This window comes from Nymphalis io, chromosome 16, assembly GCF_905147045.1.
Source record: "Nymphalis io chromosome 16, ilAglIoxx1.1, whole genome shotgun sequence".
Lineage (NCBI taxonomy): Eukaryota > Metazoa > Arthropoda > Insecta > Lepidoptera > Nymphalidae > Nymphalis > Nymphalis io.
In genome coordinates, this window is record NC_065903.1 from 7,431,007 (window position 1) to 7,456,345 (window position 25,339).

At 32.9% G+C, this 25,339-nt stretch overlaps 3 protein-coding genes across 6 annotated transcripts; 2 read left to right on the top strand and 1 right to left on the bottom strand.

The window, feature by feature from the left end:
* Window positions 1–79: 79 nt before the first annotated feature.
* On the top strand, window positions 80–3,977 carry LOC126774207 (F-box/LRR-repeat protein 16). Of its 2 annotated transcripts, none has more exons than XM_050495620.1 (7): window positions 80–210; window positions 1,373–2,036; window positions 2,107–2,229; window positions 2,324–2,492; window positions 2,753–2,948; window positions 3,025–3,173; window positions 3,469–3,977. In XM_050495620.1, exons 2-7 carry the CDS (start codon window positions 1,461–1,463, stop codon window positions 3,615–3,617), a joined length of 1,362 nt encoding a protein of 453 aa, XP_050351577.1. In that variant the 5' UTR covers window positions 80–210; window positions 1,373–1,460; the 3' UTR covers window positions 3,618–3,977. The 2 variants fall into 2 exon arrangements, with proteins under 2 accessions (XP_050351577.1, XP_050351578.1); XM_050495621.1 differs by having other exon boundaries at window positions 89–210; window positions 1,378–2,036.
* Window positions 3,978–7,579: 3,602 nt separating this feature from the next.
* Window positions 7,580–14,287, bottom strand: LOC126774167 (puromycin-sensitive aminopeptidase). Of its 2 annotated transcripts, none has more exons than XM_050495545.1 (12): window positions 13,762–14,287; window positions 12,703–13,664; window positions 12,125–12,314; window positions 11,943–12,056; window positions 10,977–11,111; window positions 10,605–10,697; window positions 10,369–10,518; window positions 9,995–10,272; window positions 9,513–9,732; window positions 8,859–8,981; window positions 8,434–8,656; window positions 7,580–8,330 (listed from the first exon to the last, which is right to left on the bottom strand). In XM_050495545.1, the coding sequence occupies exons 1-11, from the start codon at window positions 14,158–14,160 to the stop codon at window positions 8,444–8,446; spliced, it is 2,877 nt and encodes a 958-aa protein (XP_050351502.1). In that variant the 5' UTR covers window positions 14,161–14,287; the 3' UTR covers window positions 7,580–8,330; window positions 8,434–8,443. The 2 variants fall into 2 exon arrangements, with proteins under 2 accessions (XP_050351502.1, XP_050351501.1); XM_050495544.1 differs by having other exon boundaries at window positions 7,580–8,341; window positions 8,440–8,656; window positions 13,762–14,286.
* Window positions 14,288–16,475: 2,188 nt separating this feature from the next.
* Window positions 16,476–22,228, top strand: LOC126774212 (protein disulfide-isomerase TMX3-like). Of its 2 annotated transcripts, XR_007669793.1 has the most exons (9): window positions 16,476–16,679; window positions 16,856–17,105; window positions 17,268–17,451; window positions 18,760–18,904; window positions 19,041–19,263; window positions 20,161–20,377; window positions 20,458–20,653; window positions 21,385–21,632; window positions 21,714–22,228. XR_007669793.1 is itself a non-coding variant. In XM_050495627.1 (8 exons), the coding sequence occupies exons 1-8, from the start codon at window positions 16,640–16,642 to the stop codon at window positions 21,405–21,407; spliced, it is 1,278 nt and encodes a 425-aa protein (XP_050351584.1). In that variant the 5' UTR covers window positions 16,476–16,639; the 3' UTR covers window positions 21,408–22,228. The 2 variants fall into 2 exon arrangements, 1 of the variants encoding a protein (XP_050351584.1); XM_050495627.1 differs by having other exon boundaries at window positions 21,385–22,228.
* Window positions 22,229–25,339: the final 3,111 nt, after the last annotated feature.

Sequence of the window (25,339 nt, forward strand, 5' to 3'; positions counted from 1 at the left end):
AGGGCACTAAAAGAAAGAGACAGTAATAGTGCACAAATGACAGCGTCATTTCCTTCAGTTTTCTTAATTTTGTTCGTGATTTAATTTTTTAGTTTCTAAGTAAAAGTAAAATATAATTTTGTATATGGATTTAAATACGGTAACAAATAACTAAATAGTTTTCAACTAACTAATAACATGGTGATTTTAACCCCAGTCACAAATTTATAGGTTTGTAAAGCCATCGATTTTTGTATTTATTTCATGCTTTCAAAGTACATTTATTTTTAAATATTATAGAAGTTTAAATAGTTATGATTAATAATACATGTTATTTAAATTTTGGTTAAAAACTATGTTGACTACGTTTTGTCTCAATAAGTGCCAGGTTTTACGTAAGTTTTGTTTCTGTACATCGATATAAAAATAATTGAAAATTTTCGTCGTCAAAAATATTTAAAAAATGATTAATTATATAGTTTACAGAATTAAAGTGTGCCAAATGTAATAAAAAAATGTGTTTAGTAGTAGTACTTTTTAAAAGTTAGAAGGCATATTTTTAATACATTTAGTATTTTAATATTATCAAAAGCTTAAAATATAAATGAGAAATTTAGTGATAACAATTTTTTAATGTTGATATGTCTTTTATTTATATATTTAACTTGAAATGCTTATAGTTAGATCTTATTGTTTTGGCAGTTTGTTGCTACCTATGTTTTTTATTAAAAGAGCCATATAAAGTAATAATAAATATTTGAAGTAAGCTAAATACTAAATGTATGCAATTAAAACCAAAATAGCCATACTTTACGATCCATATAATAGTTGACACATTATGTTAATACATTTGGACAAGTTTTGATGAAACAAAGGATAATAATATATTGAATATTCTTTGTTCTAGAAAATAAAACTTCTATTAAATCATTTCATTAAAATGACTACCACATTTTAGTTTGTAGATCACCATAAGCTTGACATCATAGTTGCAATGTTTAAGACTCATAAATGATTTATAAAATTTTATAAAGCATTAGAGTATCATCAATCAAGTAATGTTTTTAATAAATATTCTGGTATTATGTAAGTATGATAAAGTAAAATAATCAAATCAATAGTTCTTTTAAGCAATTCTAGAGTTATGAAATATATTTTGACAAAATATAAATCAAATTGCGATTAAATGAGTTTGAACATTAATTGCCAGGGTTGAATGGCTAAATCAACTGTTTGGCAATTCAGAGATTGTATTATAATATTTGTATTTGTCATAAGATTTTTAGAAATATACTTCTGTATAAACATTGCTTGTATGGGGAGTTCGATTTGCATCGCTAGTACTAGTAGAACTATTAAGGTATATTTTTGTATTGATGTTCATTTGAAACAGCACAGTGGCGGGTTGCGAGCACGGAGCGGGCGGGGCAAGCTCGGGCGGCGGGCGGCCCGCCGACACCATTCGCCGAGTCAAGGTGAAGATGTCGTCGGTATCGGCGCAGGGCGTCGTCGAGCGCGCGTCCGCCGAGCTGTCGCGCCGTATTACCGGCTTGGGGCTCCGCGGCCGGAAGCGGTCTCCCGGAGTAGTGGAACGTATGGCGAATGCGCTGTGCGGCCCCGCTTCCACTGCAGCGCCTAGAATACCCCGCCGGCGTCGACCATGTCCTCGACCTCTCGTTTGGAGTCAGTTCATATTAGAGGAAAGATTTCTAGAAAAGTTTTTTCTTTATTTCACTGCTAACGAAAGGAAAACGTTAGCCCAAGTGTGTACGAAATGGCGCGACATGCTCTATTCGTCCCCGCGATGGTGGTCCGGACTGGCTGCCGTATTAGACTGCCGTGAACTGCGCTCCGAATCCGGCTGTTGTATGCAAAGGTTTTATAATTCAGTGGTTAGAAGAGGTATTCGAGGTGTTATTATGATATCTGCTACCGATGATGATATAAATGAGCTTATTAAGCAGTTTCCTTTGTCGGCACATCACTTGCACGCTATTGGACTAAAAGGATGCACAATAACAGATAGAGGATTGGAAGCTATTTTGGACCATTTACAGGTGAGTTAGATGTCTTATAAATAATGCTTACATAAATTAAGAAATCTATTAAACAAAACATTACTTTTAGGTTCTCTTTGAACTTGAACTAACGGGCTGCAATGAGATAACAGAGGCTGGCTTATGGGCATGTCTAACTCCAAGGATTGTTTCACTTACGCTTACTGATTGCATTAACATTGCTGACGAGGCTGTAAGTGTATTTCGTTTAAAATATGGTTTCGTTTAATTCTGTAATATATCACTTAACATTAATTATAACTACACTTATTTATTAACAACTGCAGGTCGGTGCAGTGGCTCAGCTTTTACCGTCTCTGTACGAGTTTTCATTACAAGCGTATCATGTGACGGATGCAGCGCTCGGCTATTTTTCGCCGAAGCAAAGTGCTTCGCTCAGTATATTGAGATTACACAGCTGCTGGGAACTTACTAACCATGGTGTCGTTAACATCGGTAATAACCTGTCGCTTTATAGAAATTTAATCAAGAAAACTTTTTTGTAACTTTAACTTATTTTATTTCATTGAACATAAATAAAAACTCAAATCAATCGATTCAATAATGACATACATACGTCAAAGACCAGCTTTGTTAAATAATAACATTCAAGGCTACGGACGTGATCTTAGACGCTAAGTCCTCACGAAAACGAATTGTTCGATTTTTGGCGAGACGTAAGTGTAAGGCTCCTTACCGACCCCGCCCCCCCCCAGTGCACTCGCTGCCCAACCTGACGGTGCTGTCGCTGAGCGGCTGCAGCAAGGTGACGGACGAGGGCGTGGAGCTGCTGGCGGAGAACTTGCCGCGCCTGCGCAGTCTCGACCTCAGCTGGTGTCCGCGCGTTACCGACAACGCGCTCGAGTACATCGCCTGCGACCTCAACCACCTCGAAGAGCTCACGCTGGACAGGTGACTAAACGAAACCTTATCGGATTCAACTTTCAGAATCATGACCTACTAAAATTATATTATCCCGTCGTTTCAGATGCGTGCACATAACGGACATCGGTGTGGGATATATCAGTACCATGCAGTCGCTGGTGGCGCTTTTCCTGCGCTGGTGCTCACAGGTGCGCGACTTCGGCGTACAGCACCTCTGCGGCATGAGGTCTTTGCAGCTTTTGTCTCTGGCTGGTCAGTGGTTTCCATTCTTCTACAAAATATATAACTTATTACAAAATTTCCGTTCTTGGATGTAAAAATTATAAATCAACCTATTTTTTTAGCGTTAATAAATCTTCACATAAAAACAAATAAATGAAAATAATAATATAAGCGGACCCTGGCGTTACTAGGCCGGGAAAACGCTAGGCAGAAGAAGAAAATAATAATATATAATTATTATCTACTATTAATGTGTAGGCATCAAAAATTATTATATGCAGTAAATATTTAAACCCCAATAATGAGGCGTTGTCGTCGTGTGTAGGGTGCCCGCTGCTGACGTCGGGCGGGCTGTCGAGCCTCATCCAGTTGCGCCAGCTGCGCGAGCTGGAGCTCACCAACTGCCCGGGAGCGTCTCCGGAGCTGTTCGACTACTTGCACGAGCATCTGCCGCGGTGTCTCATCGTCGAGTGAGGGCGGACGGACAAGTCGTTATGTATATAAAGGCCCGTTTGTACATAATATACTAAGAAAATCTCAGTCAATTTACCGGCTTTTAAATATTTAGTTATATTATGGACAAGTATCCGCCAAAGTGGAAATGGGAGGAGAGTTGTATCATAACCAACTACACTAACTAATACTACTAATAATAATATATTGTCACTCTCGGCGGTGAGGAGACTAACACGGTCACAATCTCCTTTCGTGGATAACGGTTGTATATGATGCACGCGACAGTACACCGTCGTCATTTGTATAACCAGATATTAATAAAATTAATCTCACTACCTACAGTGTAAAAATTCCGACAAACAAATTTTCGGCTATTTAAGTCATATTTTTTCAAATGATGATATCAATACATTTTTTTTTATATATATATGTATATATATAATTTAGACATGCCAAAAAGATCTTTAAACGATGTAAGCATAAGAAATTTAAATGTTTTGCAGTTAATTATTACTGTTTGTAAGATTATATTGAATATACTCTTACAAACATAATAATTAAAGACCCTATAATTGCTCAATTTCTTCCTTAACTAAAAAAATAATCTCTATCTAATTGTTATAAAAAGTAATTTGAATAAACGCATAATATTAAGTAAATTCATTTTAAAGAGAAGACTTAAACTGTACTTTATGTAATTGAAATTCGATGTTACAAAAAAATAACAATTAGTTAAACAATATAAGAGGAAGATTCAATCAAAGATTGCAAGATGCAAGAAGATCAGAGAATGCATCCAATTTATGGACCCCTTCATAAATTCCCTTTTTTTACTTTTAAATGGATTGATATCAAGAAGGCCACATTTTAATAATTTGCATTTTTTTTTTAGAGTTTTGCTTATAAGGTCGAAATTTGAGGTCAAGGCGTTAACGGTCATAGGTACCGCTAAACCGTCTTACGTGACCGTCCATAGATATTGAAGATATTTCGATGTTGACCTTAAATTGACCTTAAAATCTGTAAATACAAATCAAACTATCTTCAAATTTCATGGACAGGGCCTTAGAGTAGCTAGTCTTGTTGGCTTATCTTAAATTTCAACCTTATACCGTACCGTACCGTAACAGCCTGTGAATGTCCCACTGCTGGGCTAAAGGCCTCCTCTCCTCTTTTTGAGGAGAAGGTTTGGAGCTTATTCCACCACGCTGCTCCAATGCGGGTTGGTAGAATTCACGTGGCAGAATTTCAGTGAAATTAGACACATGCAGGTTTCCTCACGATGTTTTCCTTCACCGTAAAGCACGAGATGAATTATAATCACAAATTAAGCACATGAAAATTCAGTGGTGCTTGCCCGGGTTTGAACCCACGATCATCGGTTAAGATTCACGCGTTCTTACCACAGGGCCATCTCGGCTATTCACCTTAATATTTCGGCTATTAACCTTATACGTTATACATAATACGTATAACGAATGTTTTTTATGTGTTATATATTATATATTTATTTATTCGTACAAAATCCAAAAGACTAAAATAACTAAAATAAGACTACTCCTTTCTAGTCAAACTTGTGTAAATTTGATATCCCATCGTAATATAAAAGTCCTCGAGGCTGCATTTGAAACATGTAATCCTAATAAGCTGGCTTTAATCTAATCTGTACGACATTTGACATAGATAGGTAATTTTGTTTATTTATAACAACTCTGCCTTAGCAAGTTTCATCGCTTATTATTTTGTAAGTATTAATTATAGTCAAATTCTGATAAATTTTAATAAAATATATTTACTTAAATTTATTCATGAATATCTTCAGTAAAGTAATAGCTCAGTACGGCTTACACGCTTACGGAAAATATAATATATATAATAATATATACTTCCTACCTAAGTGTATTTACGTTAATACGAATATGAATAATGTTTCTGTACATTTTCGTATCACAATTATAGTATGTACCAGATCTGTAACCTTTGAAGTGTTATAATTACTATACCGTCCGAAAATTTTCTGCATGTCCGTGCGTGTGTTTTAAATGTATATTCATATATTCTAGATTAAGCTTTTCCTTTGATATTTAATTTAACAAATTTTATAAGAGCTTGTGTTAAATATAATGACTGTGTATGGTGAATAATTTCTGAAGATGTAGAGTATAGGCGTAGCTAGAAAAGAAGCACAAAAACCATCGCATTTCTAGTATAGACGATACAGATATAACTAATGTAGAATAAAAATTATTTATGTGAATTGGCTTCCCGCAAAAACTTTCTATATATCTATTCGATATTTATTGTGTTTAGTTTTAGCTTTATGATTATAGTGCATAATATATTATGTAATGGTCAAATAATATAAATGAAAATGATTCACACTTTTCTTGCCAATTTTTAGGATCTATTGTAATACATGAAGATAAAAATAATCCACAATTAACTATTAATACCCTATGGTGGCTTTTTTAACTTTAATTCAAAAAAAGATTTTTATAGATAATTTACAATGTATTAAGCAATTTGAATGTACTTTTTTATAAAAAAAATAACATTTGATGCTCATTACGTCTTTACATAGCTCTTGCTTTCCTAAAATTGGTCTTATAAATAAATTTTGAATTTTACTTAGACAAAATCATTCCCAGAAATGTGAATCATTTAAACAGGTGCATAAAAATACAGATAAATGCGAATTCAATTTAGTTTTTACGGGACGCGGAATATTAAATAATCTCGATAACTTAAACTTGAAATAGCTAGAATAGACCTTTTAACGAGTAGTATTTAAAAGATTACCTAGTCATAACTATAGAAAGCACATTTAATAATAGAAAGTTTATGTAACCTGATTAATATTCGAAAGACAGCCAGCGACTCATCTAGTTTACTAGCTGTATCCTCACAGGCTAGCTAGAAAATAGCATCTCAAGATTTGAGTATTGGTAGTAATTATATAATAGTCTTACCTAACTTGTAATATTTATATTATTTAAGTTGCTGCAACATTTAAAATACCCGTTTTGTTTACTAAAAGAAAAAACTGATAGCACTTTATGTATATATACAATTATATACTGAAAAATGTAATTAGTCTAATATTGTAATAAATAATAGATATAAAGTTGTTAAAAAGATGTGACTTATACCTTCTTGATGGTTGTAATGAAAACAATAAAGCAATAAAATTTTATTCTCGAATGATTATAATTATTTAAACTATCGTTTGAATTATAATTTCATTGTATATTATGTTTAAAAAATGCTTTCGGAACAGTATATTTCAAACTTTGTGCGTGTTTAGATAATTATATTTTTATAAATATAAAGTGTGATTGAAAACATATAATTGGTTAAGATACTGTATTTTTTTTGTAGAAAATATTAGAACCTTTTGTCATTTTTCTTTTTAAGAGTATTTATTTGACTTTTTGTTAAAAAATTGCACTTTATAGTATTAGTATTGTTGTGTGATGTTTGTGTATAGTAGGTATTTAATGTTTTCGATCAAATTTCATAAGAACACCTTATTTGTACAATGCTAAGTGAGATGTTATAGTGCAATATAGATGTACTGTTTTAAGAATCGTTTTATTTCTACTAAGGTTTGCATGGATAGACTGGCTACCATTGATGCCCAACCTATTTGAAAACTTTTTGAGGGTTCAGAAGATTTTGAAATACAGATAACGATTGAGTGAGGATAAGGGTTTCTTTTTTATTATTAAATGTAATATAAATCATTTAGAATCATAATTTTAGTTTGAAAATCAGAACTAGATTGTTTATAACTCGTGTGTCATGATTTGGTAACTATATCAATAAACGCACTGTAATATATCTAAAAAGAAGAATGGCATACTTACAATATTTTATATAAATAATAATGTTTTATATTTTTAAACGTATTTTGTGTTAAGCATGTCTGATGTAATGTGAAATATAAAATAAAATCTATTTTATAAAATAAAAAAGTGAAGTGCAGGTACTTTTGTACGATTTATTGCAATAACATAAGCTTTACAAAAAATCATGACAACAAGCGAGAAACTAAATGATGGTAACTTTCAACACAATTCTTTCATACAGCACACAATTTAAGGACATTCTATTATAATGTGACAGAATAACCCTTTCAAAGAACAATGAAAGTTAAAAAAAAATCATAATAACAATTTCAAAAGAGCAATCTATGACATATTCCAATGTTCTATGTATGCATATATTATCATTTTTAGTGAAACAAACTTAGAAATGCACTGAGCACCAAAGAAACTAAAATAATTATACATTAACATTATTTTTTACACATTTACACAATATGCCTATTTGGTATGGCCTTACAAACGTCAATCAAGAGACTAAGCTTATTCTCTTATTTTTAATAATGTTATATGCAAAATATTTTTATAACTACATACAATTATAGAATATAGCAAATATAATAACAATAACAAATGCTATACACAGTAAAAAGAAATATAAATATTCCGACGATACTGTTACACCAAAACTATTATTTTTTATTACTAACCCAGAATTTTCAATAAGATTTGAATGTTAAGATAATTAATTGATATAAAACTTAACTTGAGTTATTTTGTAATACTTTTGTAAGTGATAACATTATTAAGTCAAGAATTAAATTAATAAGCTAAGTTTCCTCCCTAGTTAGATATATTTTACTTGAATGAAATAAACTTGCGATTTTCGTTGAAATTTCAGTCTTTTCTTATTTGGTCCTGTAAAAAAAAAAAGTAAAACTTAAATATTAATTCATCACGCCAATATTCCTTTAAAATTATTCACTTTTAGCGAATTAAAAACACGGAACACTGACGGTCTCAATGGTACGGCTGCAAATAGGCGGTGGCGGAGGCGAGGTCGCGCCGCAGCCAGGCAGCGTTGAGGCGCACGGTCTCCAGTGCTTGTTGTACGGAACGCTCAGTGCCAGGGGATTGGTGCGTGCGGAAGAACTCTTCAATCTCCTGTGCGCACGCCTCCGAGGCAAAATTTTCTGTTGTTGATTTCACTAAACGAGCCAAGAGAAAGCCTCCCTATAAAAATTAAATATCGTTATAATATCAATCTTGCAATAAATATAACCTATATTTTTTGTACATTACAACATATAAACGATATGAAGATTTGTAAATACTATTAAGCTCATAAAAATTCCAATCAGAAGTGGTAATAAGTATTTCTTATATCAATGGTTAATTTTTATATGATTTTTACATCATGATTTGACTAGAATACCTGATAGCGATCCATGAACTCCTGCCAATGTTCTTTGAAAAATTGCCAGGCCAAGTCACGTCCATTCCTGCTAACAGCCACCGACACAATAACAAAAACTGTATCTTGCGCCCTGACTTCATCCTGCAGGCAATAAAATAAAGTCATTGAACTTTTCTGTCAGTATTTATTTATGAAGACTAGACAAACCTAACTAAACTTTTAAATCAGTGACGAATTTAAACTCTTGGTCTGATCCACTATTTGTTATACATGTGGTAGTGCTTTGTGCAAGCTCGTCTGAGTAGGTACCACCCACACATCAGATAGATATTCTACTGCAAATCAGCAAAATTTGGTATTGTTGTGTTCTGGTTTGAAGAAAGAATGAGCCAGTGTAATTACAGGCACAAGGAGCATAACATCTTAGTTCCCAAGATTGGTGGCGAATTGGCCATGCAAGAGATGGTTAACATTTCTTACAATGCCAATATCTATGGGCATTGGTGACCATTTACCATCAGGTAGCTCATATGCTCATCCGCCTGCCTATAATGGTTCAAAAAAACTATGCTATTTATTGCTTATTTAAATAAGAAACTGTCATGAAACAATCAGTCACATTCAGATGTTCTGTATTGCTTAGGCCTAGGTGTAATGTCAAAAGAGAATTACCGAAACAGCAAATTCAAGGACGCGCTTAAGCAGCGCGGGGTCCTTGACGGCGCCGAGAGCGCGGCTGATGCGGTCCTTCTCTTCGTGCAAGTCAGCGGCGCGGTATAGCTGCAGAAAACGCTGGAAAGTGGCCTCGTTGGCCTCCGCCAGCACCGCGCGGTAGCACGCCGAGCGCAGGTCCGCCGGTAGTGCGCACTCGCCCGATGAGTGTCTCTCGAAACTGTGACGATATGTATATTTACCAAAGTAGTGCACAAATAGGAATAAAATAATCATTACATAAATAACCAATTTTATATATAAAACACTTTTAAAATTAACAATTTACACAAACTCCAAATATTCAAGATTAAAATTCCATTCGCTTTTCTAATGCTAAATAAATATATTATAAGATCGATATCACTTATTTTTAATCTTTTATAGATTCAAATTTACATTTGAAAATGAATTTTGTTTGTCAAAAATCTTGTTTTACTAACCGACTCTTGGCTTCTTTTATGGTATCAGGATCCTCAAAGCTTATCATTTTGTTTAAAACTAAACTCCGAAGCAGTGTATCCAGGTGACTTTCTTTTTCTTCAGCATCCCATCCCAATCGTTTGGTAACATTACAGAATAACTTTCGTCCATAGTTTTTCAGAGGTTTGTCTAGGGCCGTGTGTGAAAACAGAGCACTTAGCTTTGACAGGCAATTTGATATTGAGGACCAAACGGTAAAGTTATTTTCGTTCGTAAATGCTTCCATAAGTTTAAGAGACTGCAAGAAAAAGTAATTGTGTTTTCATGTTATTGTTCGAGCATATTCGTCGGCACATCAGTTTAAACGTGCTACAGCAGAAGTTAGATCGGTTACCTCGGCGGTGTTGGTGTGTCCGGCCTGCACGAGCGCGAAGCAGTCGTCCAGCAGACCGAGGCGGTCGAGCGGCGGCAGAGACCCGTCGCGCACGGCGCGAACAAGTTGCTCCAACATGGCGGCCGGGTAGCGCGTGCGATAATACCCCACCTGTCATTATTTAAATTAACAAAATGTTATCAATTCTTTTATCATTAAAAATGGTAGGAAGCATTGATTTCAGTAAAATAACTTACTGTTCCAGGGTTGAGTTTCACCCATGAATCTTCGGCGACATTTTTTAATATTACTTCTTGTGATTGCTTCTCCAAAACTGTAGATAATGCTACCTAGTAAAGTTAAAGAATTTTAGGTAAATCTAATTCTATTACACTTAGTACTTTTTAAATATGAATCTTTGTTTTTAATCTAGAAAGGTTTATTTTTAAATTGTACTACTTATCAAATACAATATTATAACAATCATATCTACAATCTCTTATCATAACAGGAAATCAGAGAGAAAGTGTGTCAATGTTACTATATCAGATGAGATATGAATTATTTTGTTTTGAGCATGAAAATAGCAATCACAATAATATTATTGATATTGATAAAATATAAATCACCTTTGAAGGTTGTTCCTGTGTTGAGATTGTAATTGGTATCATCCATAATATATCATTTCCTTGACTACCATCAGCACAAAACTTCTGTTGACTCAATTTTAAAACACGATCTACACCTTTCTGTTCTGAACTGACCTAAAAGAATATTTGATTAAAACAATTAGTTAAGGAAACACATTCATGCATACTGTAATTTATGTTAATTCTTGACTCCTATTTTTTAATTTAAGTTTATTTTATGAATGGTGACACAATGGCATATATACAATATATTTACATGCACTATAATTCTTGAAATAAGATTTTTTTTTATAATTGCAAAATAAATATTTAAGTAATAATAACTTATTAAAACGATTACTTATAAAACTTATTATTAAAACAATTTACTTATTATTAATTTATGAATCATGCTTTGTAAATTATATGTAGTACTGTTTCAATACACATGACCCTGACTCAAATAATCTATTCTACTACAATCCAAGCTTTATACAGCTTGTTTCAAGGCATACTACCATTAAACTCAATAGAAATGTTGAACATTCTAATGTGTATACGATAAAGTATACAACTTCAAACATTCAAGTTAGTTGGTCAGTAGGTTTAGTAATTAATTAAAGACTTAAACCAAAGAATATAATAATATCTCTAATAATGGATACTAAGAATATATTATTACTTATTTAAAATAATTCAATAGATAATTAGTATATATTATGCTGTTGTCAATTCACGATTATATACATTTAGCCTTCAACAAAAACTTTCATGCTTTGATAACAATGACTGATTAACATTTGACATGTAGAATCATATACCAAGGGCATTTGTTTTCTCTGATAATGTTATGAGTAATACAATTCTTTTGTTTTATAAGAATTTTCATATCTTGTAATATTACAATGCAAAACATTATTAGATAATAAGCAAGGTGAAAATAATTGTAATGACTTGAAATAATACCTCAACCATCGGGAAGCCCATTTGCTTAGTCCATGTAGACATAACTGCTCCTACTGGTTTTTTAGAAGCTTCCTCTAAAGCTGCCCATAAATCTTCAGTGAAAGTATTTTTATACTAAAAGAAAAACTTGATTACTATTTGTGTACAATAACACATCCAGCTTGTGTTTCCATATTATTTACCTGATGTCTTGTGAGATAAATGTTCATTCCTCTACGGAAATCATCATCACCAATGTACTTATGCAGCATGCGTATGACAGAAGCACCTTTATTGTATGAAATGTCATCAAATATTTCATCGATTTCCGAGGGATGTCCCACTGGCACCTCAATAGGATGTGAATTTTTTAAACAATCTAATTCTAATGCTCTGTAACAATAAAAAAAAAACAACTTTATTTATTCCTTTGTGTTTTGAATTTGTCATTGCAATCATACTTTATAATTGAATAATTGCCAAATATATTGAGGTAATTGACCCTTAGGTTACTGGCTTTTGGCAGTGTTCCACTTTACAGTTTATTTGTTTTTTTACATGACATGGCAAATTCACAATGCATACAATAAATAAAGAATTTTAATTATTTCATACCTAACATTTAGCACATTTCAACAGAAAACACTCTACATTGTAAAATAAATAGTATGATAAGAATTAAGCATATATTGCTGTTAGTAATACTGGAACTAATAAAACATTTTGTGATAAGCATTAACTTAATTGAAATAATCATGAATAATTAAATAAATGTCATTACCTTATGTATGTTTCTGTTACAAATTGTGTCCAAATATCATATTCTGGGAATAAATGATTAACACAGAGGAATTCAACAAATGATGCATAGCCCTCATTGAGCCACAGGTGAGTCCACCACTCCATAGTGACCAGATTGCCAAACCATTGGTGAGCTAGTTCATGTCCCACAACTAACGCTATCCACTGCCTTCTAACAGCAGATGTATGTTCCTCGTCAACCAGGAGACATGTTTCTCTGTACGTAACAAGTCCCCAATTCTCCATAGCACCGGCAGAGAAGTCCGCTATTGCTATTAAGTCTATTTTGGGCAAAGGATATGCTATATCAAAATATTCCTTGTAATAAGGCAATACCTTTGCTGCAACTTCCAAAGCAAATAAGCCTTGCTTGCTTTTTCCTACTGGTGTATAAACACGCACTAAAACTCCATCACGGGAAGTCTTTTCTACATAGTCATATTCACCAACAACAACGGCTACAAGATATGTTGACATTACGGGTGTGGTATCAAACTCCATAATTTTTTTATTCTCCTTAATTATTTCGTCCTTCACAGGCATATTTGATAGAGCGACCCGGTCGGCCGGAACTTCTAATGTTATATCGAAAGTAGCTTTAATAGCAGGTTCATCCCAACACGGAAAACATCGACGAGCGTCAGTCGCCTCAAATTGTGTGACGGCAGCATAGCGCTCTTCACCACCTGGAGTCAGATACTTGCTACGATAAAGACCTTTCATTTTATCGTTAATTTCACCAGTAAATTCGCAGTACAATATAGCGTCGCCGACAGGTAGATTTTTTTCAAATATTATAACTGCGGTTTCGTCAGCCGATTCTAATCGTACTTCTACCGGATTCAGAGTTGTAATTGAATCACCTTCATCGTATTGCAGTTTGACATTCGTTAATACCAAATCTAAACTGTTTAGCACTATTTCTTTGGTAGAACTTACAATCTGAAAATACACGCATCGTTAAAGCAAAATATTATATACACGGAAATAAGATGTTTGCAATAACGACAGAATGTAGTGTGATGAAATTTCCACTTACCGATACTTTCACCCTAGTCTTTCCTGTAAATGTAAATTTCTCAAGATTTGGTACCAAATGTAGTTCATAATGTTTAGGCACAACATTTTTAGGAAGACGTTGAAACGGTTTATTTTCTGGCATTGTCACTTTTTCTTTCAAAATCGTGAATGTGGGACGCGCTACAGAGAAATACCGTAATGACCGACTGACAGAGTAAACTCGTGCTACAACGCCTCCAACCGCACCCGCACCGTTGATACGAACTCCCCTCGCACGTCCGTGTCCCCCTCCCCACTCTGTATAACGGTATTGGCTACGTAATAAGTTGCAATGGCGGCTTAGATTACGATGACTACTATAATTTTGAAAACGAAATGCAAATGAATTATGCACACCACGTAGCAGTTGCAGCGTCATGGAACGTGATTAAATGACGTTATCAGTGAAAGTTATTCCATCTATATTTATGTTAGAACTTTGTAACGCCAGATACAGTTTTCACAAAATAGTAAGGTTAGGCTCGATTTTGATGTTTCTCGATTCACATTTACTATCATACACATGGCCATGATGTATTATAATTTATCTGTGTTTAATGTATACAAATAGAAACCATAAACTTATAATAGCGTAATTTACTCTTGCTTATTATATTTATGACAGATACAATATTTGTTGATAACTTTAAACTGGCTAACAACATTACACGGAAATATAATTAAAATGTGTATTATAATAAAAGCCACGCAATTGTTAGAATTTATATTAGACCTAGTCCAAGCTACGGCTGTAAAAAAACAGCATATTTTCTGATTTTTTTTTGATGAAACTAAACTGTTTGTTACTTATATAGTACAGAATATGGTTTTGTTTTCCGAAGAATATAAAAGGGCTTATTAATACAGTGACGCAAATATAGTAACTTTTAGACATCTAAATTGTAAACTGAACAGATAAAACTAGTACTGACATCTACGATTCAACGTTATAGTTGAAAGTTGATACCTCGAAGTTAAAAAAGAAATAAGCCTTAAGGTAACGATAGTCTTTCTCATACGTGCCTCATCCCTACAATACCACCTATGTATGGCACTTTTTTAATTATTATTTTTTTTTTTTTTTTATAGAATAGGAAGGCGGACGAGCATATGGGCCACCTGATGCTAAGTGGTCACCAAACGCCCTTAGACATTGGCATTGTAAGAAATGTTAACCATCGCTTACATCACCAATGCGCCACCAACCTTGGGAACTAAGATGTTATGTCCCTTGTGCCTGTAATTACACTGGCTCACTCACCATTCAAACCGGAACACAACAATACCAAGTACTGCTGTTTTGCGGTAGAATATCTGATGAGTGGGTGGTACCTACCCAGACGAGCTTGCACAAAGCTCTACCACCAGTGAATTATGCAAGAGAAACATTTTAATGTACCCGGCTCTCTAAAGAGGAATCCAGGTTTTATGAGATTCTTACTGTCTAAAACCGCTCGGATGTATGGACCTCTGCATGGTTTGCACGTCTTTGGCAGAAATCTTTTCAGATGAGGGAAGAGACTTGTCTCAATGACCTGGCTGCTCTTTACCCAAAGGAGGACACGCAAGGCCCCTATCTCATAAGTCCTCAGCCCGATGTAATTTCCTTGGAGAAAAATTTTAAATACATCATTAATTATTATTTGAAAAAAGGTGGCTCTGCCGTAATCACTTAGCGGAGTTTATTGTCATCAATTATATAATAGTAATATATAGATATAATAACAGGCATATAAACTCGTTATATAGTTTTGCTTATTTTTATATGTGTTCTTAAAATAAATAAGTTTATTATACGATGATTAACCATATTTATAGAAATCTTTGGTACAAGATCCATAAATTATAAAATTCGCGTGCACATTTTGCCCAAAGCCGGCTCACGCTCATGAACATCGGCCTCGATTTTAGCTGCAAAAAACGCGTGGCCTCTGCGCAAAAAGTATGGCCCTCTACACTTGCAACGTTCACGGTTTTACAATACACGGTTATTTTCACACTATACATGTATATAAAAAATAATCTGCCATAGGAATATCCATGATGGAACTTTCGCTCATCCAGGCATCATGCATATACTTTTGTTTTTGTGACCACTATGTTTGAAGCGCAAATTACAGTATCTGCTTGACACTTCTTCTTCTTCGAGGGCCGCGAACATTAAACTGCGAAACCATTTAAACTTTCATTTCATGGCAAAGCCCGCGAAGCTTTCGTGTATCGAATACAGAGCGGGCGTAATAAGTGCCCTATTCCTCTATTGCTTAAGGCATACGCTAACTCACGTCTCACTCAGTAACTTTAAATTCTAGAGATAGAAATTTTAATATCAACAGACACATATTAAACTATCAGACTGATATCAATAATGCCTAAGATTCTCAATAGTGAGTAAATTACACGAGGTAAAAGCAAAAGCTTAAATTAATTAACTCCTCGTTAATATCCATTCAAAAATGTATTTCAAATGCTAAAGTTTAAAGTTTAAGTTTAAACACTTTAAGATTCAATTATGCTGCTAAAATATCAACGATAGCATATTGCTAAAGATAAATATATGAAATAATTATCCGTACCGCTATCGATATTTTCGTTTTGTCGTTATCGGTATTATAGGAAGACCGATATATCCTTACAACACTACTAAAGTCTAAAATCTAAATTGGATTATTGACATTTGCCTCGAATACTTATTTAAATCATTACAATACAATGTATTTCTAGTTTATATTAATATTTAAGTGTTTCTTTTTGTTTTTTACAATCCTATTAATCTTCCAAAAAAAACAATTAAATATAATTAGGTTTATTCAATTGCAGTCGAATAACCAATAAACTGCCGTATTTTGTATGAAACCATGAATTTTGTTGTGGGAGCTATTTTCATTTTTCTATTACGTATGTAAATGTTTTTAATTTATTTTCTGTACCTATTTTGTTATTATGATAATAAGTAACCAAATATTGTAGCTAATTTGAACAGTTTTTCCCTTATTACTTTAATTAAAATTTAAAACGTGTGTAAATTTCATTGTTAAAATTAAATATTTACTTATATTTTTTTATATTTGTAGGTTTAAATGGCATCTCATCATCTAGAGTACTAGAGTTAAGTGACAAATTTATTGATATAAGCAACGATGGAGTATGGTTCGTCAAATTTTATGCTCCCTGGTGTGCTCATTGTCGAAGGATGGAACCTATTTGGGCACATGTGGCACAGTCTTTGTACAACACTCCAATTAAAGTAGCAAAAGTAGACTGCACAAGATTTACAGCAGTAGCCACTCATTTTAAAGTAAGAGCATACCCAACCATCATGTTGTAAGTTCCATTCTATATAATTGTATTTTAATATAAAATATTAAATTTAATTTTAGCACTGTTGATATTTTAAATATAATTGCAATTGTATAAATTAATTATTGATAATTAAATAAATGATATGTTAAAAACAAATAATTTATGAAGTAAGTTTGCTTTTAGTATAAAAGGTGAATTCAGGCATGAGTATTCAGGCGAGAGAATTGAGGACGAAATGGTAAATTATGCAATGAGAATGGCACAACCGGCTGTGCAGAAAGTATCTCATGCTGACAGTTTGGGATATTTGAAGGAAACACACAATGTATTTTTTGGTTATATTGGGAAAGAACATGGACCATTATGGGTATTGAATATTTTTTTGGTTAATAGATAAACTAATAAAATTGTTGCCTAAAGAGACCTTGTCTACTCATCAGTTATTCGAACACTAAATAGCTAATAAAAAGCTTATATTGGGTTGTTTTTGGGACATAACATCTTCCTTTCATTTCCATGGTTGATGTTCCCGTCATCACCAATGTCTATGGACCGTTGTGAAAAGTTACTATCGGGTGGCCAATTAGCTCTTTCCACTTCTTGTTACAATTAAAATAAAAAATGAACACATTACCATTTAAATATTATGAATATTGAATGAAAAAAGTTTCAGTTGGTTCACTTTAACTTCATTTAAACACTATTATTATGTGTTGATAATGAAACATAAACCCTTACAATTTCTTTATATAATGATTCTTATGTAAGTCATGTTAGTCTGCAATAATATTTACATAGTAATCTATGGTGGATTTTCATTTACTTTTCCAGTATAACATGAAGATCATAATAGACCTTTGTGTTTTGAAATTTCTGTGTAACTTTTCAATTACTTTTATTTAGAATTGATATATTATTATTTCCATAAATAAAATTATAATTCCTCAAATTTTAATAATTCTAAGTAATTTCAAAAGTCGAGATGGCCCAGTGGTAAGAACACGTGAATCTTAACTTCTTCTCTCTTTTTCTCGGTTCTCGATGAAAAAACAAAGAAATTTGGCAACTTCTTTCTTTGTCGCACTACCAAAAAATGGAATTCCTTACCAGCTCACGTGTTCCCCTCCTCTTACAACCCGGGTTCCTTCAAACGAGGCGTGAAGAGGCATCTTGCGGGCCGGCAAGGCGGGGACGGCTAGTACAGAACATTCTTCCCGACTGTACTGGCCGTCGTCGCGTTTGGACTCTACTACCACTTACCATCAGATGGAGTAGTCATTTGCCAATCCCGGCGCATATAAAAAAAAAAAAAAAATAACCGATGAACGCGGGTTCAAACCCGGGCAAGCACCTCTGAATTTACATGTGCTTAATTTCTGTTTATAATTCATCTCGTGCTTTTCGGTGAAGGAAAACATCGTGAGGAAACCTGCATGTGTCTAATTTCATCGAAATTCTGCCACGTGTATTCCACCAACCCGCACTGGAGCAGCGTGGTGGAATAAGCTCCAAACCTTCTCCTCAAAAAGGGAGAGGAGGCCTTAGCCCAGCAGTGGGACATTAACAGGCTGTTAATAAATAAAAATAAATAAAGTAATTTTCCGAATTAAAAAAAAATTGTGAAATAGTTGGCTGATATGACCTTACTAAACTCATAATTAATATTTCTTTTTAGGAAATGTTTTCTGTTCATGCTGAAAAATATCAAGCACACAGTTGGTTTTATGCATTGTCTTATGAAATAGCTAAAAATGATTTAAAACCTCCAAATGAGACTGCTGTGTTTGTGTATAAGGAAGAAGAAATTTATTACTTTAAACGTTAGTATCTTTTCATCATTTATATATAAAATTTTATTTCAGTAAGTTTTTAGTAGCTATTAATAATTAATCAATGAAAACAAAATTATGTAATTTTGTATTTTAAAAATAATATATGTATTTATATTGATTTTAGCTAATCCTGATTTGCTGCAAGACAGGGATACCTTAAATGTTACTTTAAATAAGTGGGTTAATTCAGAGAGATTTGGTTTCTTTCCAAAAATAACGAGATCAAATATTAATGATTTAATGGATACTGAAAAATTTATTGTTATTGCTGTTGTATCAGAAAATAAATTAAAAGAAATATCTCAGACTGAACGTGATTTTAAGGATATGATTGAAAACATAATACGGTATGTATTTACTCTACATTGTAGGTAATTTACTACCAATAGTCACTTGTGAATATGTACATATTTACTGGTGGTAGGGCTTTGTGCAAGCTCGTCTGGGTAGGTACCACCCACTCATCAGATATTCTACCGCAAAACAGCAATACTTGATATTGTTGTGTTCCGGTTTGAAGGATGAGTGAGCCAGTGTAATTACAGGCACAAGGGACATAAAATCTTAGTTCCCAAGGTTGGTGGCGCATTGGATATGTAAGCGATGGTTGACATTTCTTACAATGCCAATGTCTAAGAGCGTTGGTGACCACTTACCATCAGGTGGCCCATATGCTCGTCCGCCTTCCTTTTCTATAAAAAAAAAAAAAAAAAAAATATGTAACATCATTAAATGTATTTAAAGGCATAATTGAAAAAAATATTCAGTCAAGTTATTTTGAGTCATGTAATTTATACTCTTGGTTTCATATTAATCTCTCATTTTTTTGCTTTTACACAATATTTGCTTGAATCTTATTTTTTTTGGTTTGGAATCATATTGGCTATATACTTGGCTATGTTCTTGTATAGATAATTTAAATAACATTTGTTATAACATACAATACGCAATATAATACAGGGCATTAAGTGTGGACAGTCAACGCAAAATAAATGGGACAGAGAAAACATGTGTTTATCATATTTTTTTAAATAAATGTTTGCTATATAATAAAATAGGTAAAATTTTCTGAATATCATTTTTGTAACAATTTCAGCAAATACGCGAAAACGTCAACTGAAGTATTGACAAAGCACAATATTTAATAGTTTTACTGAATAATATTAATTTAAAATAATGAATCAATTGGCCTTCAATAAATCAAGAAAAAAATATTTTGTTATTTCAAACCATTTGTATTGCAGAAATAGGAAACATGAACTTCATCATCGATTTCAGTTTGGCTGGATGGGGAATCCTGAACTGGCTAACTCCATAGCTATGTCAGAATTGACGGTTCCCCATTTGATTGTACTTAACTCAACTACTAGTCATCACCATATACCAGATGATGACCCAGTGCTCATGACCCCAGAAGCGGTTTCGATTTTTCTTGATTTAATACATAATCAAATGGCACCTGTGAGTAGTGATTTGTATATATAACTACATTTTTATTACGTTGGACAAATAATCAATCGTGACATTTTGTTTTATTTCAGACATATGGAGGCAATAGTTGGTTAGTTCGTATGTATAGAGGATTCTTCGAAGCTAGGACGACTCTCATAAACATGTGGCAAGGCAATCCTGTACTAACGGCTCTTGTGTTTGGACTGCCCCTGGGTTTCCTTTCCCTCATTTGTTATTCCATATGTTGCGCTGACATACTTGATGCTGATGAGGAAGAAACTACAGGTAATGATTTAGTTTTTGTCTTCAATTAATATTTTAACTTCGAAAGTTGTTTTGAAGTAAAATATGTTAAATAAAACTAACATTAGTTTCAGTACTTAGACATAGACATAACCAAAGTGATCAACTTTAGTCCAAAAATGGGCAAATTTCGATCACACCGTACAATGTTATTAATCTGCCTACTACTACTACTGTTAAACCTTCATTAATTCTGTAGTAAATCGAAGGTTCGATTTAAATCAATTTCATTTTTATCACATCTTGATGTACTGATATCTGTCTCTTTAAGTGTAACATGATTTAGCAAATTGTATCTTTGTTAAACGTAAAACAATAACGTCACTTAAAACTAAAAATGATGAACAGGATTATTTCAAATAACATTTATTTCATTAAGGAGCACTTAATAAACATTATGAATTATTCCTACCTTCGAGAAATCCGTTTTAACAGTTGTAGCTTTACGGTTTACCATAAAAACTTGGTATTTAATTTGTATTGCTATACTTTCTCATACAAGTAAAAAAGTCATTTTTAATTAAATTTGACTAAAGCAATTCGTTTTGATTTTTAAAGGCTTATTTACAATCTTAAAAGAAATTTGTTTGGAACAGTTGTTTTTTAATATTTATGTTAAAACTTACAGATTATATAGTATTTTTTAGTAATTGCATAAAATGTGTATATTTAATACATATAAAATAATAAAACAATATTAATATTTGTTTCAGAAACCCATGAGAAAAAGGATTGAAGTATCTACTTCATATACTTCATGGCTATCATCTGATAGCCATAGCTAAAATTAGTAGCTATATAAGATGAAATGATGTTCCAGTTTTATTATATTACAAAACAGTATTTATTGTAGAAAATCAAATAAACAACATGCTAACCAATAGCAGGAATAAGATAAAATATAATTAAATAATAACTATTATACAAGCTATAAACTCTTAAGTATCATCATTAATAACTAGTAAGTCATAAAAAAGTATCTCTTGGTTATATATATAATGAAAGTAATATTAATTCAATTTTAAAATTAATTTTGGTACAGATAACAGCAACAATATTTGCATTTGCAAAAGAATCTTGGTGAGATACTAGCATATCCCGATTTATAAGCAGAGTTTTATTCCAGAATTATTAATTTAATAAGTTGTAATATAAGTATCAAGTGTTTTAAATTCAATTATTTACGTACCTGTAACTGACATTTAAAAAGAAAATCTTATAATTTATCAAAAGTAAAATTAATTTATTACTGTAAGTATATAATAAAGTTCTTCTGCGGCAGTCGAAGATGTAATGGCTAAGCTTTCGATTACCTGCCGTCGAGTTGGGGGTTGATATTTTTTTTACAGTAAGGTTACATTATTATAAGCACACACGCAAAGTTTCAACTTGCGGAGACTCGTAGTTTTTAAGGAAAAAATTATTGAAAATCAATTATTTTTGCAATTTTATGTCAATCCGGTAGTAACATTGACAGATTATAACGTTTCGTTTTACCTACGGTTGAGAAAAACTTTCAGAAACATTTTATTTTAAATAAATTTAAGTAAATACTTATATTTTTACTCATTTCAATAGTTATCATGCACACATATATTTAACAGTTAATATATAGTAAATTACAGCATTATTTAGCATTACGAGATATTAAAATGTGTAGTGTTTACCGTCTTTTGCTGGCTTGTGGAACAAAACGCAAAACTGACTCCATTTTAACAGTACCTATTAGGACAGGTAACAAGGTTAGGTTCAACTTATGTCAAAGAATCGAATTAAATGACTCCGACTCCATCTGGTACCAGTCTGTCTTACTTCTAGTGTTTTTATAGAGCCGGAGTCGTTGCAGTCTCAAAATAGAAAAAGAAACCCCTCTGAATCAGTCCCCCTATTTTTTTCTGATTAAAGGGGCCCTTTAAGGGGACCCCCCTCCAGTTTTTTGCACTTATTATTAATTTTAATCTATAAAATCAGGAAAATTTACTCAAAACTAAAAATTAAAAAAACTCGAAAAGGGGGGGGCGGTGCTCCGCCACTTTTCCTTTTAAGGGGGGGAGTTGTACCTATGACCACCCTTCCCGACCCTCAATTCGACGGCAGGTAATCTAAAGTCGTACCGATGTAATAATTAACAAGTATTTATTAGTTTTATAAAGTTAATGTTCAGTTCGTCTTGTAAAAAATGAGCTAGGGTTTAATTACAATTGCATTTGTTTTGTTGTTGTTTGCACTTTCATCGTCTATCATCATCATGTTATTATATAAGTGTAAATGTTTTTATATATTTAATGTACGTTCATTTTGTGTCAGGATGAAAATCTTACCATATGATAATGCTATAAATATCAACCATCAAAATGTATTGAAAAAAAAAAAGATTTTACTTACTTGGATTACGAAACACGACTTTCGGGTAAAGTGATATAAATAAGTCGATAATATATATTTTTCCACATAGTCTCTCCCTATATATCAGTATACTTTTTTAAAATGATTTGAACAACCCTTGTTATCAGGCATTTCTTTCGTGCTTCATCTCTTTTAAACTTTTCCCACGGAACTATTTCATAAAATATTATTCGTCAACAAAAAAGGTTACAGGGGGTTAAACTGTATTTATGAGAAGGTAGTTGGAATTGGGTAATGGCAATTACGTAAGCGGGATGGAAACCTATTTTTAATTTAAATTGTATATTGAAATCGCCGGTAATCCCATAAGAAGGTGTTAATGCACTTATCCTCTTCTGTCATTCAATAGGATGTTTTAGATTTTGTCGATCACCACAAAATGTCATGCACTTTCAATATCACTTGTACTTTTATTAAGGGAACGGTATCTCAATATTTTTTAAAGCAAAAATATTTTATTTAATTAATAATTTCTTTTCTTTCTTTGAAAGCTTGATAGAAAAACTTGACTTATTACTCCGACCTCGAAACTTACTTGTTTTGTAGGGTACCCTACAAAACAAGTAAGAAAATACATCTAAAACAATAACAATTTTGTTAAATAAGAACCTTATTGTCGATTTTCAATTATTAAGGCAAAATGAGAAAAAAACAAATAGGTGTATAGCCTAATCCAACAGCAAGAGGAGTAAACCGAAATAAACAACTTTGACACCGATATCATGGTCACTGATATCAATTGACGCGATATCATTGGTCGAGATCTTGAATAATCTATGACTATGGGTTATGGGTTCGCGAAACAATGGCGTTTTTAATGTCCGCGAAGTTGTAATCGGAACTTCGAAAGTAGATGTGCTTATAACTAGTTAAGTGGAATAGTGTTGTATTATAAATAACGGTAAATTAATCAAGAACTGTTTATAGTGCGTAATACAGCAGAACAATTAGTAAATCAATTATTTGTTTACTTTTACTCCTACTCCGATTGGATGGTATAAGTACTTACTTGGGTGGAGTAATTTCTATTTTCAAATACCAGATCTGGAACACTTAAAAGCATTTATTCCAGATAGTCTACTGTAATCAAAATAATAATAATTTATGTATATTGTTAGGCGAATTCTAGTCCTTTGAATAATTTAATGAATCCATTATTAATGTAAGTGTATTAAATACGTTTTTGTAAATATGACTTTTATTTTTATTCTTTAAAGCTGGCAATATTCAATACAACCTAATGCTATAGGTTGGATTTAATATTATTCTGGTCCCGATTAATTTGTCTTAACTGTCATGCGTATATTAGGTTCTTACATATGAAATTGGCGGCCATTTTTTACTGAATTTGGACAACTTCTTACAAGGAAAAAAATTCAACTCCGATGCGGCAGTCCAAACCGCCTTCAAAGAGTTTATTGATTCTTGCTCCCATGGTTTTTTTAGTAAAGGGTTCAATGAACTACCTTTGAGATGGCCAAAGTGCATAGATAACAACTGTGCATAAAAAAATTGACTTTATATTCCTCCTGTACAAAACGCTAATTTCATATGTAAGGACCTAATATATCTATAATTTTAATCCATATAGGACTTGTCTGGTGTAAAGCATCGACACGGACTACGGATTTGGGATACGGCGGATATACTATGCTTGCCTAGAAAACTGTTAATTTACTCTGACTGGATTTAGACACCAACGTTTAACGCATCTGGAAATACAGACTCAGGCAAAGTATTCCAGTTTTGCAGTGCGAATATTAAATATGGTATATGTGCTACAATAGCACCTATACAACATATTGAGTTCTGATTAAACTACCGGCAACGTCACATTTATCGGACGTTACACGATTTAACTGTGTTCAGAAATTATTAACGTATCCACCAAATGCTTGCACCAAAATAAAAATAATGATGTATCTTACATACTTATATGAATGAGTTAATGGCAATCTGTACTATTATTATAAATGCGAAAGTAAAGACGGAGAGCAACGCCCAGTATGAGAGGGTGAGCTCACAAGTGTCTTAATATGTTTATCAAATTTTCGTTAAAATTTAAAAAATGCGTAAATATTAATGTGAGGTGATCGTGTGTGGGGCCCTTAACTGCGGCGATTTTACGAGCTTACTCAGGTTGGGGGGCCCTTATCTTTGGTAACAACGCCCCTGAGGGGTTCCATGCAATGATTTTGCAACGGGCCTTAGTTATAGTTACGCCACTGCCCGTCTGGGTTATGACTCATCAGATATTTTACC

Bases quoted from the DNA above. Each gene is read 5' to 3' on its own strand.
- LOC126774207 (XM_050495620.1), top strand. From the start codon at position 1,461: ATGTCGTCGGTATCGGCGCAGGGCGTCGTCGAGCGCGCGTCCGCCGAG. The intron at 2,493-2,752 runs GTAATAACCTGT...GCCCCCCCCCAG, and splicing joins CCATGGTGTCGTTAACATCG to TGCACTCGCTGCCCAACCTG. The intron at 3,174-3,468 runs GTCAGTGGTTTC...CGTCGTGTGTAG, and splicing joins GCAGCTTTTGTCTCTGGCTG to GGTGCCCGCTGCTGACGTCG.
- LOC126774167 (XM_050495545.1), bottom strand. From the start codon at position 14,160: ATGACGCTGCAACTGCTACGTGGTGTGCATAATTCATTTGCATTTCGT. The intron at 12,315-12,702 runs GTAATGACATTT...TTATTGTTACAG, and splicing joins GTAACAGAAACATACATAAG to AGCATTAGAATTAGATTGTT. The intron at 8,982-9,512 runs GTAATTCTCTTT...TATTGCCTGCAG, and splicing joins TCCTTGAATTTGCTGTTTCG to GATGAAGTCAGGGCGCAAGA.
- LOC126774212 (XM_050495627.1), top strand. From the start codon at position 16,640: ATGAATTTTGTTGTGGGAGCTATTTTCATTTTTCTATTAC. The intron at 17,452-18,759 runs GTATTGAATATT...ATTTCTTTTTAG, and splicing joins AAGAACATGGACCATTATGG to GAAATGTTTTCTGTTCATGC. The intron at 20,378-20,457 runs GTGAGTAGTGAT...GTTTTATTTCAG, and splicing joins TACATAATCAAATGGCACCT to ACATATGGAGGCAATAGTTG.